The following is a 14,411-nucleotide window of genomic DNA, read 5'->3' as shown; positions in this document are numbered from 1 at the left end:
TTTTTTTTTTTTTTTTTTTTTAATGTTTTTCTGGAATTTCTATTACGTGGGTTGAAAGACGAACGCGTGTTTCATATATGTCAGTAACGTCAGTGTCCCGCTCTGAGTGGTATTTGCGCGAAGTAGAAAAATTGTTGCACCGCCCATTTAATAATTTACATTCTTTTTAGAAGCTTCAGCAACATGGAGGCCACCGATTTAACGGTGGCACACATGAGTCAACCGGCAGCAGACAGTCCGACGCCTCAAGGGAGCCCAAGGGGGCCGGACGCCTCAAGCAGTCTGAATCTGATTTTTGCGTCACCGGGCTACGCCGAGACCTCTGCTGCTGGTCCTTCCCAAGCAGCCGAGCCGGGAAGCTGCCCAAGAGAAAGCGTAGCGACTAGGACACATGCAAAAAGCCAAAAACGGAAGCAGGACTTGGAAGCAGTGGAAGACGAACTCAACGTTGTGAGAGGGGCCCTGGCAGCACACAAGCCTATGGATGCTACTGTCCACTTCCTGCTCTCCCTAGATCCATACTTAAAGGCGACACCCGAGTCTATGCAGACTCACCTTAAGATGGAACTTCTACATATTCTATCTCAGTATGCTCAAGGCCGATACCCTGATGCACTTCTTGTAAAGAGCGAGTAAAGACAAATGAGTCACACCTTTTGCTTGTTTATTCGTCTGGATGGTGTCTACCATGCAATGTATGCAAAAGTTTGCAAGTGCTCGCAGCACAAGGTGCGCTTCCGTTCAAGGACGTAGCCCAGCAGAGGTCCGCCGCCAAGGTACGGCCCCTTGCCTGCTCATAAAGTAGGAGCAGAAGAGGTTTCTCGCTTCACGTGCGGAACCGCTGTAATTGTGCCCCACCGGAGGCTCCAGGTCCGTCATAACTGTTTCGTCGTCTTTGAATGTCGATCGCCAGTTGCCGTTCGTGATGTTGCCATAGGCATCCTCTTTGTCAACGTAGCTAGGAGGAATGTAGACGGAGTCCTCCCGCAAGTAGTTGTGTAGTGCGCAAGTTGCCATGACGACGTAGTCTGCGTGTTCTGGTAGCAGGTTGATGGTTCTTCGGAATATCCGAAACCTTGATGCCAACACGCCAAAAGCGTTTTCGGCGCACCTCCTGCACAAGTGGAGACAGGTTCACGGAAATGATTCTTTACAATTATCCCGCAACAAAACAGACAAAAAACAACAACAATTAAACTATTTGCTGCCCTGCTAGAAACTACCCGCCCACCCCCTCCAATTCACTACATGGTTATAGCGCTTTTAAGTCACCTTGCACGGCTGAGACGATAGTTGAATATTCGTTTGTCATCGTCCTGGTGCTTTCCCGGGTATGGTCTCAAAAAGTCTGGGCGTAGGTGGAACGCTTCGTCCCCCAAGAACACATATGGTGCGATTACTGTCGAGTTTGGAAGCCGCTTTGGTGGTGGCAGGCCGAGGAGGCCATTTTCGAGACATTTACCGAACCGAGAGGCACTTAGGGTACCTCCATCACTCTGTCATCCGTAGGCACCGACGTCTACAGCAACGAACTTCAAGTCACTGTCCACAACAGCCATTAGTACGATAGAGTACGTACCCTGTAATGACAACAAATCATAAATGCAGTGAGAAATACAGCTCATAAAAAGTACTGACGCAAACTGCACCTTATAGTTGTAGTATAAGCTACCAGAATTCGGTGGTGCCTGAATCTTGATGTGTTTGCCATCCACAGCACCAACACAGTGGGGGAAATTCCACTTGTTCTGGAAGCCCTCAGCAACTTCCTGCCATCTCTCAGTAGTTGGCACCTGTGATGACATTGTGTCATAGCAGCAGACATGTAATAGAGCCTTCTAAATATTTCAAACGCGACTGCATGGAAGTTCTGAAATCAGTTTCATAAACTACAATTTTCGATGGTATATAATATATGTAAGCACACACAGATACCTTTACAATCTGTTTTATAACAACATAAGTAAACATTGGTTAATCCCTTAACCGTTTTAAGGTTTTCATGATCTGTATACTACATTACAATACTCAACTCCAGAACTTCATAATAAGTGCTCAACTTTGTGCAAGATGGCCTTCATTGATATAGCACCATTAATCTACGCGGGTTTCACATGAAGGGATTTCGTGGCCGAAATCGTTGCCGCTAGCGGCGTGGTGGCACGGATCGCGAGGTTTCACTTCACATGAGCGTTTCCTGCGGTTGCGATGGCCAATGTTGCTTGCAGCAAGCAGATGCTCACAGTAGGTTACAGCGGCTTCCAATAATTTTAATGCCTTAGTTTTCATTTTATCCTTTAATTTCACCTTAATAAAATAAAAAAGCGTTTAAAATATTAAATAAACCTTGATCCTATTTGTTTATGGTTCTTGTTTTCTTTCGAACTTCGTTGTCGCGGAGGATCAAACGTCGAATCATCCTCGGCAGCGTCATGGGCAGCGCCTTCCTCGGATGTAGACTTCAACTATGGTGCCTGGAGCGCGTCTTCGACTGGTGTGTTTAGCGTCCTATCCCGCCCATACATCAAAAGTGGTCCCGATGTGGCAACAAATGACGCGAGAGTCATGCTGTTGCCTGTCGCGATCCTGGCGGTTGGCCATAGAAATGCTGGCGAAAAGCAGGAGCGAACGCGAGTGTCGCTGTCTTCACGGCGTCCCGTTAGGCGTCCCAACTTCCGGCTGCACTAGCTTCCGTGAACTGTCACAGTGGAAAGCGACCTGGAGCAGAACAGGCATCTGCTACATACACCATAACTGTTGGGACGCCACCAGGGTCGCGACCGGCGACAGCAAAACACTTTTATGACGTCATCAGGCGGAAATCGAGGGACCACTTTTTTGGCCGCGGTAAACACACCATTCAAAGACGCGATCCAGGCACCATACTTCAACTGATATGACCGACCCGAACCTCGCGAACCGGTAGTAGTGCAGTCGTTTCATACCGGTCTTGTCGATCACTTTCAAGGCCTCAGTCACCTCTTCCCCGAGTTTCTCTTTGATCCCATTGTTCCTAAATTCTTTGAGCTGCGCGTCCTAAGGAACCCGACGCTTGGACAGTTCACTGATAAGCAGTTCATTGAACTGGGCGCAACATGTTTCGTCTTACTTGGTGCAACGATCTGTGTTGGAAAAAAACATGTCAATGTCGCTCAGTTCTTCTTCTTTTGTTTTTCTCACTAGCGCACGTACAACCCGCTACCAAGTAGCGTCTCTTGCGCTCGCTACAGTCGGTACTCGGGCGAGGAAAGCAAAAAAGAATCGCGTAATTCATTGAGAAAACAAATTACGAGGAAGGGGACAGCAATCCCTCTCCTCAATGATCTACTGAACAGTTCCGACGCGACTGCTGAAGCAAAGAAGCGCGACCCGCCGTAAAAGAGATATCGCAAACCAGTCGCTTGCGTACTTTCTCTGCTTGTCGTCTGCTTCAAGAACGTGAAAACGCCACCGTCCTGTGCGCCAGCTTTCCCGCAATGTTTCTCCTCCTGTCACGTGACTTAACGCCTCGCTGTGAGTGGCCAAGGCGAGAGCTGCCGCTCTGCCGCGGCGAAGAATTTCCAACCAGGTGGAACCGTGCCGCTCAGCCGCTGCGGCTGGCCAGAGCGCCGCGACGGCAGAAATCGCGCCGCTCTAGAGCCAAAATCGCTGCATGTGAAACCCGCTGACGAACTGTGACGGCTTGTATACCCAGGTATTGTCAGGCAAAAAGAAGCGGGGCTCGGACGGCAGTGCGCGAGCTGAGCTCTCGGATCTGCATTGAACGGTCACCGTGGACGCACCATCTTAATCAGTATGCTTATTTCCCGATTTAAAACGTATTCAATACTAGAATCCCCAGCAGTGTCAGTATTTCTCTAAAAGCACCTCACAAATTACTGGTAATAGAAGAGGTGCGCAAAATTTAATCTTAAGCAAAGCATTTTCTATCACTAATTTGACCAGCCAGCCTTTCAACATACCTTTAGACAAAGGGGTTGGAGAGCTGTCCAGAGAATCTTGCAGGTGGAGTGAATGACACCCGCCGCTGTCGAGATTCCGACTCTAAAGGCCAGAGCAATGTCCTGTATCTGCATTCCAGACGATAAGTACCTTAAAGAAAGCGGGTGGAACAGTAAATCATATGTCTGTGCATAAATCAGAGCTAATTAGAAAAGCAGGAAAGTTCCCAGTACCTGAGTGTCATGGCAAGTCTAGCCCGCGATAATAGCGGCTCCCGCGTGAGGTAAGCTCTTGTGAGTGGTGTTTCGACCAGGGAATGGAGCTCTTCAAATTTTTCAGGTCTCATCTTATAGTACTTCTGGAAGTACTCCGTGTCCCCACTTATAAGCAAAGGCATCTGCACGAATATATTACATTGTGAGAAAACTAATACCACTAGAAAATCCTTGGTATCAAAATACGAGGTCACAACTCACCGATGTGTGGAACTCCGACTCTCTCCTGCGGTTTTGCCAGATGGGCCTTACCCACCAGCGCCTTGGGCTCGGGAGAGTAAGCAGGATCTGCTTCTTTCTTAAGAGAAGATACTCTTCAAGTCTTCGTAGACGGACATACTCCGGATCATGAGCACATACCCCAATTTCGGAAATACCAACTATGTCCAAGAGGTTCGGGTCGGCCATATCAGTTGGAGTGTTTACATCCGAGGAAGGCGCTGCCCGTGACGCTGCTGAGGATGATCCGAGGTTACATCCTCCGCAAAAACGAAGTTTGAAAAAAGAACCATAAACAAATAAGACCAACGTTTATTTAGTTTTTCGACGCTTTTCTTTGATTTATTAAGGTTAAATTAAAGGGGAAACTGAAAACTAAGGCATAAAAATTGTTGTTAGAAGCCGCTGTAACCGACTCTGCGCATCTGCTTGCTGCAAGCAACATTGGCCATCGCAACGGCAGAAAACGCTCATGTGAAATGAAACCTCGCGATTCGTGCCGCCGCGCCGCTAGCGGCAGCGATTTGGGCGGCGGAATCGCTGCATGTGAAACCCGCTTAAGTTTGAAACGCAGTGCCAGCGCCAGGCACGTAGCCAGGGAGGGGTGGGGGGAGGGTAATGGGGCCCGGGCTCCCCCTTCTTTGCCCACCCCCCCCCCTCAATTTTCCATTTTGCTGGGTCCTCCTCTCCCCCTCCCCCTCATACAGCATTTTTTCATGGGTGGCGGCGCCCCCCCCCCCCCCCCCCCCCCCCCCCAAAACAAAATCCTGGTTACGTGCCTGGCCAGCGCAACCGAAGGGAGTGAACGAGCCGGCAATTTTCTTTGGCGAACCAAATTAGCGCCTACTCAATAAAAAAAAATGGAAAAAATGGCAAATTAACGCACGTTCCGTTCGGTCCTAACTCATCGATGCCCATAGCTCCCACCCGTGCGTACCCGCTGTGGCAAAGCGGAAACGTTTTATTTGCGCTTTTTGTTGTTTTGGGCTCATCTCCAAAATGGCCGACTAATAACTTCCGCCACGGGCTAAACCAGCCAATCAGAACCAGATTCTGCGGGGATTGACTTCCGGTAAGCGGACTTCATGGAATTCGGTACTCTGGGAACATTCAGTGACTCTACCGGTCCCTTTATATCATTAAAACTTTGGTTTGGGCTAGTTGGTCCATGGTAGGTATAAGGATTAAAAGCGCAAACAGACAGGGACAATAGAAAATAACACAAACGACAGGGACAAGACGCTGCCTTGTCCCTGTCGTTTGTGTTATTTTCTATTGTCCCTGTCTGTTTGCGCTTTTAAACCTTATACCCTTCATATCACCTGGCCCGCGCCTTGCGTGTGTGGACTCGTTATGCCGGGCGATATTACTCTTTCGACATATTGACCGGTGTATAGCCTAACGCCAAGTGTCAACTCAATTGACTCCGTAAGTGTGACATCATGGGTCCAAACAAACCGTTCCCAGGGTCGTTGTTATGGACAAATACATATGGCTAGGTTTCGCCACGAAAACCCGACCGTTCAAAGATCAGGAGTAGCATTTAAACTTCTAAAAATCACAGATATAGAGAGCTTGAATGTCCTATATGTCTCGACAGAAGTGTGCCGGTAATCGCTTGTGTTTTTGAAATATTAACGACTGCACCTTCCGGTCCTCAAAATGCATGCAGCAGACGACGAATGATAGAAGTACGCCGTCTGCCACACGCAGGCCGGCCAAGCCGACGCCGTCGTTTGAATTGTGTGAATAAAGATGATATTCTGATATTGCATATATGTCCGAAAAATAATGAGTTTCAGACACTTATAAGAATTCGTAGTGGGGTGCGATGCAAAATATGGTTTATCGAAAGTCCGGGCGTCGATCGAGGTGATCGTCTGCTAAAAGATCGCATTGCACCCTTGAGAAAAGCACTTCAGGCAATCGGTTGAGGTCCCACATTTTGTTTGTGGACTCGCGCTATGCGAGGGTGCTTCGTACCTGGTTGTAACCATCGCTGCGATGGTTAATGCCAAATCGCGACAGACATGCGATTCTTTAATAACCTTACAACCTCAGTAATAATAATAATAAATGACTTACCTCGACGGCGTACGATTTGTTTCTCATGCTGGCCTGCACTACGCAGGTAATGCACTTCAGGTCGTCGTCGTAACTGATCTGCATGACGTGGTTTGATTTTACGGCATTTTCACCCCTCTGAACTAAACTGGGTTCTTTACAGAAAAAAAAAAGACGCACATTGCGGAGATCTATACGGCCACGGCGATGCACTTCTTTTTGTCGCTCGTTTACCGACGCAATTCAATGAAGACGCTCGCTGCAACAGAGGCCAGCAAATCTAGTTTGTCGTCTGCTACCAAAGCATATCGGGGTGTAATACTTCATAAATGGCTTTCATTGGTGCAATACGACACTGAAACGACAAGAACATCTTCGTAATTAGATATCAACAAGTTAGGTTGCTTACAAAAAAACATTTACTTGTAAGCAAAAATCTAGCCTCAGGTGGAGTCTCCATGCATTAGTCAATACCCCTAGCAACGGCTTGTTTGGACCCAGACGCCATGTTGTGACGTAGTCACTTACGGGGTCAATTAATCGTGTTGCCAATATACTCTTTTTTCAAAAGTCTATCAAGCAGCACTGGAGGTCGCCTCTCTTGGCGACCGCGAAAGATTTTAAGGTGCACGGGGCTTCCTTCGTCCCACCCTCTTGGGGGTGATGATTACGGAATTGGAGGGGGCACTGAGGATTTGCAGACATGGATGGATGAACGGATAGGGAAGAAATTGCGGTAACTAAGAGAAGATTGGAAGATTGATGGAAAAGCTCGAGGGAGGGGTAAAAATACTGATAAAAATAAGCAGTGGAAACACTTTAAAAAGAAGGGGGGGTTGTGTTATAAAAAAATTTATACAAATTTAAAAAGAAGGGATGACGAAATGTTAGACTAGGTGACGCAAGCTGCCACCCGTTACAAAGGGTATAGCCATTACCATTCATCCATCCATCCTTGGGCACAAAGCGTGTGAATGGATCGGAGTCCTCGCCGAACGTTAACGCAGGACTCGTTTTCGACGCAAGCTGAGCCGAGTTCATGCCCAACGGTGAAGCAACCCTCGTGTTCAATACACGTTCAAAGTGCGTGTCCAGACAGTGGTGGACTCGACTAGGTAATTGGCGGAGCAGCTACTAGATGGCGCTACCTCTGAAAGATTGTCTACTTATTCTGTTCAGGAATGTGTCTTCTAGAGTTAGTGGCAGGCCGGTGTCGTTTGAAGACTGCCAAATCTCCCAAAACGTCATTTATTTTACGCCACTAAAAGTTACGAAAGTACTCTAAAGCATCGTTGGCGTTAACGCGTTCAGCATTATCGGTAACGCAGTATTTTCTTCGGCGATATAGTAACGTACCATTAAAGTTTCAAAAAACGCGAACTTAAAAAAAAAGCGATATACTTCACGGTATTTTTTTATTTTTTTTATTTTCTAAGCGTCAATTAACGTGAATTCTTGCACTCACCGCATATACAAAAAAAGAATTGTGGTCGTCCCGTATATGCATAAAATTTCCCACAATCTTAAAAAGGTGGCGAGCCGTTACGGGGTCCCTTTAGTGATGTCAGCCCCCCGAAAAATGGCTCAAATTTGTCAAAAAGTTCATGCTAAGGTAAACAATTTAAAAAAAAAAAAAACACACGTGCCACAAGAACCACTCCCACTTTTATGTGCCCTGCTCCCTGAGTGTAGTATATAGTATCCCCCTTTCATGTGGTAAAAGCTACGTTGGACAGACCAGACGGTGTGTGAACGACCGGCTACGCGAGCACAATCTCCCATCTACCCCTTCACTGTAAATCCTGTAATTGTACGCCATCCTTAGCGGAAACCAAGATAATAGGCAGGTACCAAGAAAAACACACCAGAGAGATTTTTGAAGCTTTCATTATCCTAAGCATGGGCGAGCGATGTGTTAGCTTTCCGTCTGTTTCATTAACAGAGGAGGAAATTGCCTTTTTAAAATCCTTTTCGTGTGTGTAATTTTACCAGTCCCCCTCGAGCCCTCGGGCCTGTGGTCGCTCGTGCCTGTGTGGCCAACGCTCGAGCGGATTCCGCGTTCTGTACCACTTTCTTTTCTTTCGTTAATACATGAGTTGTGAGTGTGCGCTTGTCTGTCGTCTACGTGTTCCTCTTCTCTGTCCTTGTCCCTGTGTGCGCAACTGTAACTATGTTCAATAACTACTAACTCGCCCAACTGTCTACTCTACTCCAACATCAGAAAAATCCACAACGCTCACGCCCTTTGTCCCAGTGCAAACTGGGAGAACGGGCGTGGCCGTATTCGTACGCACACCTGTAACGTCGAAACAGTAAAACGTCTTAATTCATAAATAAAAAAACTAAAGAAAACGTAGCCTGCGTTTTTTTTTTTTTTTAAATAGGTAACGGTAACGCGATAAATTTATTTTGAGGTTACGTGGGTCGATGATAATCCGTTCCTTCTATTTGCAGTTATATTGACTAATGTATTTCGTTTTCTTTTTCGGTAGCGCCCGCAATACTGCTTCGATGTACATAAACTTTGAATCTAGAGAGAATCAGCAACAGATTGTGATATGGATATATGCTGCGCTTCCAGCTTGTTCTAGACGGGTTTTCCTTCAATTTGCGCAAAATGTTCAGAAATACGTTGTAAAGTTTTATTAGCACGTAACATTTTTTTTTTAATTTCTAGTAAAAAGAGTAAGAAAAAATAAAGGAATAAAAAAAACTAAAAAGCTTACAAACAAAAAATAAATAAAAAAATCTAAGCCATTCTTAGTTTAAGAAACGGAGGGCGTGGGATGTTCCGAGCATCTTAGCATCACTCTGCAGCATGGGAGACTAGCATTAGTTCAGTCAATCAGTACGTCGAAGATAGAGTCACCGTGAACATAATCAATAAGCCATAGCCCGCCTTTCTTTCGATGACTGCAGACGAGCCTCCTTGAGAGGCGGTCTTAGTGACAAGAAGCCAAAACAAACCGAGAAAGAAGGCAACATAATATGGGGGGGGGGGGGGGGGGGGGTGGAATGGGCTCGTGAGAACAGAAGAACCGTTTTCTATTACCAATTCATGAAGTGACCTGTGTCACGCAGTGTTGGCGGTATCGCCTTACTTTTTTTTCTGTGTAGTATTGTACTCGTTACATTTTCAAAACAATAACGGGTAACGTACTTACGTTACTAAGTTTCAAGTAGCTGGTAACGTACTTACGTTACATCTTCTTCCCAAGACCCAAAAAACAGACACTTCAATTTTTTTTTCGTGTTTTTATACTTAGTTTTGCGTTAAGCTCAGACGCAGCGGCGACGCTACGAGCTGATGGGACAGAGCAGGCAGCGTCAAAGGCGAGCCATCATAAGGTTCGTCGTGGTTCTGTACGTGTTCTTCGATCGCTGAACCAATTATAAACAAAGAGGCCCAGTAACTCGCGCTTTTGACGCTTCTTGATGAATCCCATTAGCTCTTAGCGTCGACGGGGTCTGGGCTGAAGCTGAAACGAAGTATAGGCCCCGAGCAATTAATTATTGCGCCCATTACGTGTACTGCCTTCAAACTTTTGCCTGTCTTTTCCCCACGCAAAACGTTTCACTTTAGAAAAACCCCAACATCCACACCCTTTGTCCCGGTGTCGCAAAGCGCTTTCGCCAAAGGAACGCTGTTACCGTCAATTTATAAATAAAAAGTAACGCAAAAGTTACGTGCGTTACTTTTTATCGCTAACGGTAACGCGTTCCCTTTAGTTTGAGGTAACGTAGGTCGGTAACGCGTTCCATTTATTAGCGAGTAACGAGTAACGTATTTGGTTAGTTTTTTTCTTTGGTAACGCCTACAACACTGCCTGTTAATTGATAGGTTTGATGCATATGCGTGCACGTACCCACCAGACATGTCTACACGTTCCTAAAATAAACTAACCAAACATCTTTACTTTTTCTTGACCAAAAAGGTGACAAGTTAGTTACTCGTTACTGCGATTTAAAAAAGGGGCGGGTTACTTTCTGAATGTGTCGATTTTGTGAAGCAGAAGCCGCCTTCTAATACCTGGCATAGCTATTAGTTCCTCGCTTTTCAACTCATTTATTCGGAAAAATGTAACGGTAGCGTTAAACTGACATACCTCTTTCACATCTTTGTCTTGTATGTTCAGCAGATTTTTTTTTTCCCTAAAAATCACGGGAGACAGCTGGAGTAACAACCAGGTTGGGCACCTGTGTTTTACACGTTCCGCTCCAGAGGTAACTAAGTACAGTTATTCGTTGCTCCACCAAAAATTTCAAAAATACGTTAGTCGTCCTTTTTGTTATAAAGTAATTTCTAAGTCGTTGCCTCTAGATTCAAGTAACGTGTCACTTGTAACGTGTTCCTTGTATCTAGAAGCAACGACATAGTCATTACTTTATTTGTACGTAACACGTCACCTGTAACGCGTTATGTACAAGTCTGGTACCAACCTCCCTCCTCTTTGCTGATTGCGTTGTTTTTTGGTCAGCGAACGGTATTTGTGAGTTTTTATTATTATATTTGTTGCCAACAGTGAAATATTCCAGACACGGATATTAAAAAAAAAAAAACTAGTTTACGTAATTAAAGAGCAAGTTATAGGGTGCCCATAAAAGTCGATTTCGTTCGCTATTATTTTAAGTGTGGAACACTGTGCGTTAGCAAAATCGTTATCTTGAAAGATTTTTATTGCAGATCGTGGAGCCAGCGAAATGTATCAACTGAGAACGCTCGTTTTTTAGAGGATATAGCATCGCATAGGGGAGGAACTGACGTTTTTCTTTTGCTCGTTTTTTTAATAATATTTTAGCAAACATTTAAAATTTTGTAGCTTGCGTATATCGGTCGGAGAGTGGCAAAAAAGAAACAGTGCTTCACACTTTCTAAGTCTTCTTTACAAAAGTTATAAATGGGCAATGAACGATGTAAACAAACAAAACAAAATCATTGGTCGATTACTCTTCCCAGTTTTATTGCTCATATTTCTTACTCGTTTAATGTTGAATTTTGTTTTCTCACTCAAGTAAGCCGTTTCAAAACCTCGAAAATTCAGGAGAAGGATTTAGAATATCTATATTAGCTTTTTTTTATAGTGTATTCGATGTGTATGGCTATACAAAGAAGCCCAAAGCTAAGCGTGAGCGGCGATGCGCGTTTTTAATCTTTATTTTTAGATAGAAAAAGAAATACTAGTTTTTTTGTTGTTGTTTTTTGTCCCTCGTGTTTTTGCGACTTTTTAGTAAAAATGACCGCAAACACAGAGGATTCTGTAAGGGCCTAGGGAGTGCAACAAAAGCATACGTAAATATAGGCGATTCAAGAAATAAAATCGAGAGAAAATGGGCGCCATGTTTCAGTGGAGTGTTTTGGAATCGTAAATCAAAAGGAATTACACCGGGTGCACACAAAGGATCGTCCGTATTTTCCCGGATATTGTAGGAGACTCCACCAAATCCCGTCCCTCCAGAATTGTTTTGTACCACCTGCGTAGAAAGCGTATTTCTAGGCAGACCTGCCGCTTCCCTCTTTTTGCGTCGTTCCAGAAGCGTCAGTAAGGAATGACCTCTCGACAAAAGATTTTGATTAGGTACTTTGGCACACTATTGACAAGCGCGAAAGCAGTGACGTACTTGTTCGTTGGAGACGTGCAGTGTCCTCGATAAGCAGAATGTCACGCTTCGCAAGACGGGATATAATCCCTGCTAACGAAAAACATCATAATATTTCAAAAAAATTGACAGCGATTTTAATTTTTTTAAAGTTCTATGTGGAACGCAAGTTCGTCTGCTTTTTGCACAGGTTTTGAAGTGATGTCAAAACACCGAGCTCTTATTGGCTGATTGAAGAAATAGTGGGTAGACCTCAAGGCATCTAGCATTGAGGTCTACCCATTATCTTTTCAATCAAAGCCAATCAGAGCTCGGCCTCGTTCTGACGTCACCGCAACTCCAGCGCATGAAGCAGACAACTTGCTCTCCACGTAGTGTATGAAATGCCACGGCCACTCGATGAAATGCAGTATTGGAGAAGCCATCTTTTAAATTCGTTTATAAGAAAGTAAACAGTCGTTACGGGAACGTGAAGACAAACCTATATTTTTATCATTTTCCCGCTAAATCTGGTAAGGAAACTGACTTGGTACGAATGTCACGTGACGTCAGTCTTCCCTCCAAATTTAGCGGGGAAACTAAATTGGTGTATAGATCACGGGACGTCAGGTAAAGTGACATCAATTTTCCCGCTGAATTTAGCGGAGACAATGCATTGGTGTATAGGCCTCGTGACGTCAGGTCACGTGACATTTACTTTCTCCGCCAAATTTAGATAGGGAACTGAGCTGATGAAAGGGTCACGTGACGTCAATTTCTGCGCTAAATTTAGCGAGTAATCCAAGAACGGCCGGACGAACGAACGGACAAACGTTTTTGGATTGGCAGGGGCGGGGGGGGGGGGGGGTACGTTAAATAGCATTTCATGCTTTAAAATACGTAGTTACACATACAGAATTCCCCCCCCCCCCCCCCAAAAAAAAAAAAAAAAAAAAAATTACGGGGTATTTTTCGCCAATAAAATAAACTATGCATGAAGGAACGCTCATTCTCCGCGCATGTGTAGACCTGGCGGCCCGAAACAAATGCCCAAGTGTCAGAATTAACCGTTATCTTATTTAAAGGTTACAAGTCTTGTTCTGGCATTTTTAATTCGAAAACTCTGGCCGATGGACCTCTCGAATACATGGAGCTGAATGGCGCCACTTACCGCAAACTGGCGAAAACGGGCCCCATTTGTTTTATTTAAATTTTCGGAAAATCACATGTAACTGTCTATTTACTTTCCGCTTCCACATTACCTCTTACGTAAAAGTTGTGTAAGTGGACATCTTCTATTAGTTTCTCCAATTAACGTTTATTCCATTCCTTTCAATACGTTTTGATCGTGTTGTTCTCGCGTGTTTAATGAAGCCTTGCGCGGATTAACGGTTGAATTCGTTTCCTTATAGTACACCGTTTGAATACCTGGTAACTGATTTGTGTTCTTTTTTTTTTTCATCTTACCCTGTATAGCCGTGTAATTTGTTTTTGTGTGTACTAGGTTTTGTTTTTGTTTAGTTTATGTACCCCCTCCTACTTGAGTCAGGAGTCTCCAAACGTTCTGATCAGGGGGCTGGATAAAAATATGTCGAAGTCTCGAGGGCTGAGAAAAAAAGGAATTATAAACGAGAAAAAACTAAATAAATATACCTAGAATACAAAATCTTAGAGTAATTAATAAAAAAAAAAGCCTCGAAGGTGGATGAATACATATACTTCAATTAATTTAATATTAAGCTAACTGTGACATTACGCGACGCTTCTGGCCAAGAAAACTCGCCACGCATAAATCAAAGTGCACGGAAACTTTTGCACATGCGAGCATTGCGAAAGGCATGAGAATGATACAACTAATGCGGACAATATTCAATAGTTATGACAAAGGACACTAAGCATGATGTAGATGAGAACGCAAAGTAAACAGAATTGAAGCAGGGGACTAATTATGGCGATAATGATGATGCCAATGCTCAATGAATAATATGGCGAGAGGACCCACCTTACGATGCAGTTTATGTCATTCCTTCTGGTATATTCGTTTGCGCATTCGTAGCGCGTTGCGGAGCCTTTTTTTTTTTTTTTTGTGCGTAGGTAAGGCGGGGTAAAATAAGACGCGGGGTAGAATGCGACAGTTTGTGTTTATAGCCTAGACAAACAATCAGAGTAGTTTCAAACTTCATTGAGATGTGACGTGGCCTTTTCACTTCGCGTGTATAAAGAATTAGAGCTGTGGGCGAGTGGTGTTCCGGAGAAAACGAAATGCGGAGTTGTTGTTGACGAGTTTATCTCCCGCCAGAAAAAGCGCAAAATTCAGCGCGGGGTTTCGCTTCG

At 44.6% G+C, this 14,411-nt stretch overlaps 1 protein-coding gene and 1 pseudogene across 1 annotated transcript; both read right to left on the bottom strand.

The window, feature by feature from the left end:
- Positions 1-647: 647 nt before the first annotated feature.
- LOC121836346 lies at positions 648-1,559 on the bottom strand (annotated as a pseudogene).
- On the bottom strand, positions 1,559-4,599 carry LOC121836879 (protein ANTAGONIST OF LIKE HETEROCHROMATIN PROTEIN 1-like). The gene is made up of 5 exons (XM_042292167.1): positions 4,419-4,599; positions 4,176-4,339; positions 3,963-4,092; positions 1,639-1,793; positions 1,559-1,580 (listed from the first exon to the last, which is right to left on the bottom strand). The coding sequence occupies exons 2-5, from the start codon at positions 4,337-4,339 to the stop codon at positions 1,559-1,561; spliced, it is 471 nt and encodes a 156-aa protein (XP_042148101.1). The 5' UTR covers positions 4,419-4,599.
- Positions 4,600-14,411: the final 9,812 nt, after the last annotated feature.

Source organism: Ixodes scapularis, unplaced genomic scaffold, assembly GCF_016920785.2.
Source record: "Ixodes scapularis isolate PalLabHiFi unplaced genomic scaffold, ASM1692078v2 PGA_scaffold2__306_contigs__length_199485367, whole genome shotgun sequence".
NCBI classification, from domain to species: Eukaryota; Metazoa; Arthropoda; class Arachnida; order Ixodida; family Ixodidae; genus Ixodes; species Ixodes scapularis.
This window is presented reverse-complemented; position numbering and strand designations above follow the sequence as displayed.

Coding starts and splice junctions, on each gene's coding strand:
- LOC121836879 (XM_042292167.1), bottom strand. CDS start 4,339: ATGCCTTTGCTTATAAGTGGGGACACGGAGTACTTCCAGAAGTACTAT. Junction 4,093..4,175: donor AGACTTGCCATGACACTCAG/GTACTGGGAACT, acceptor GCTTTCTTTAAG/GTACTTATCGTCTGGAATGC. Junction 1,794..3,962: donor TCCAACCCCTTTGTCTAAAG/GTATGTTGAAAG, acceptor ATGTCATCACAG/GTGCCAACTACTGAGAGATG.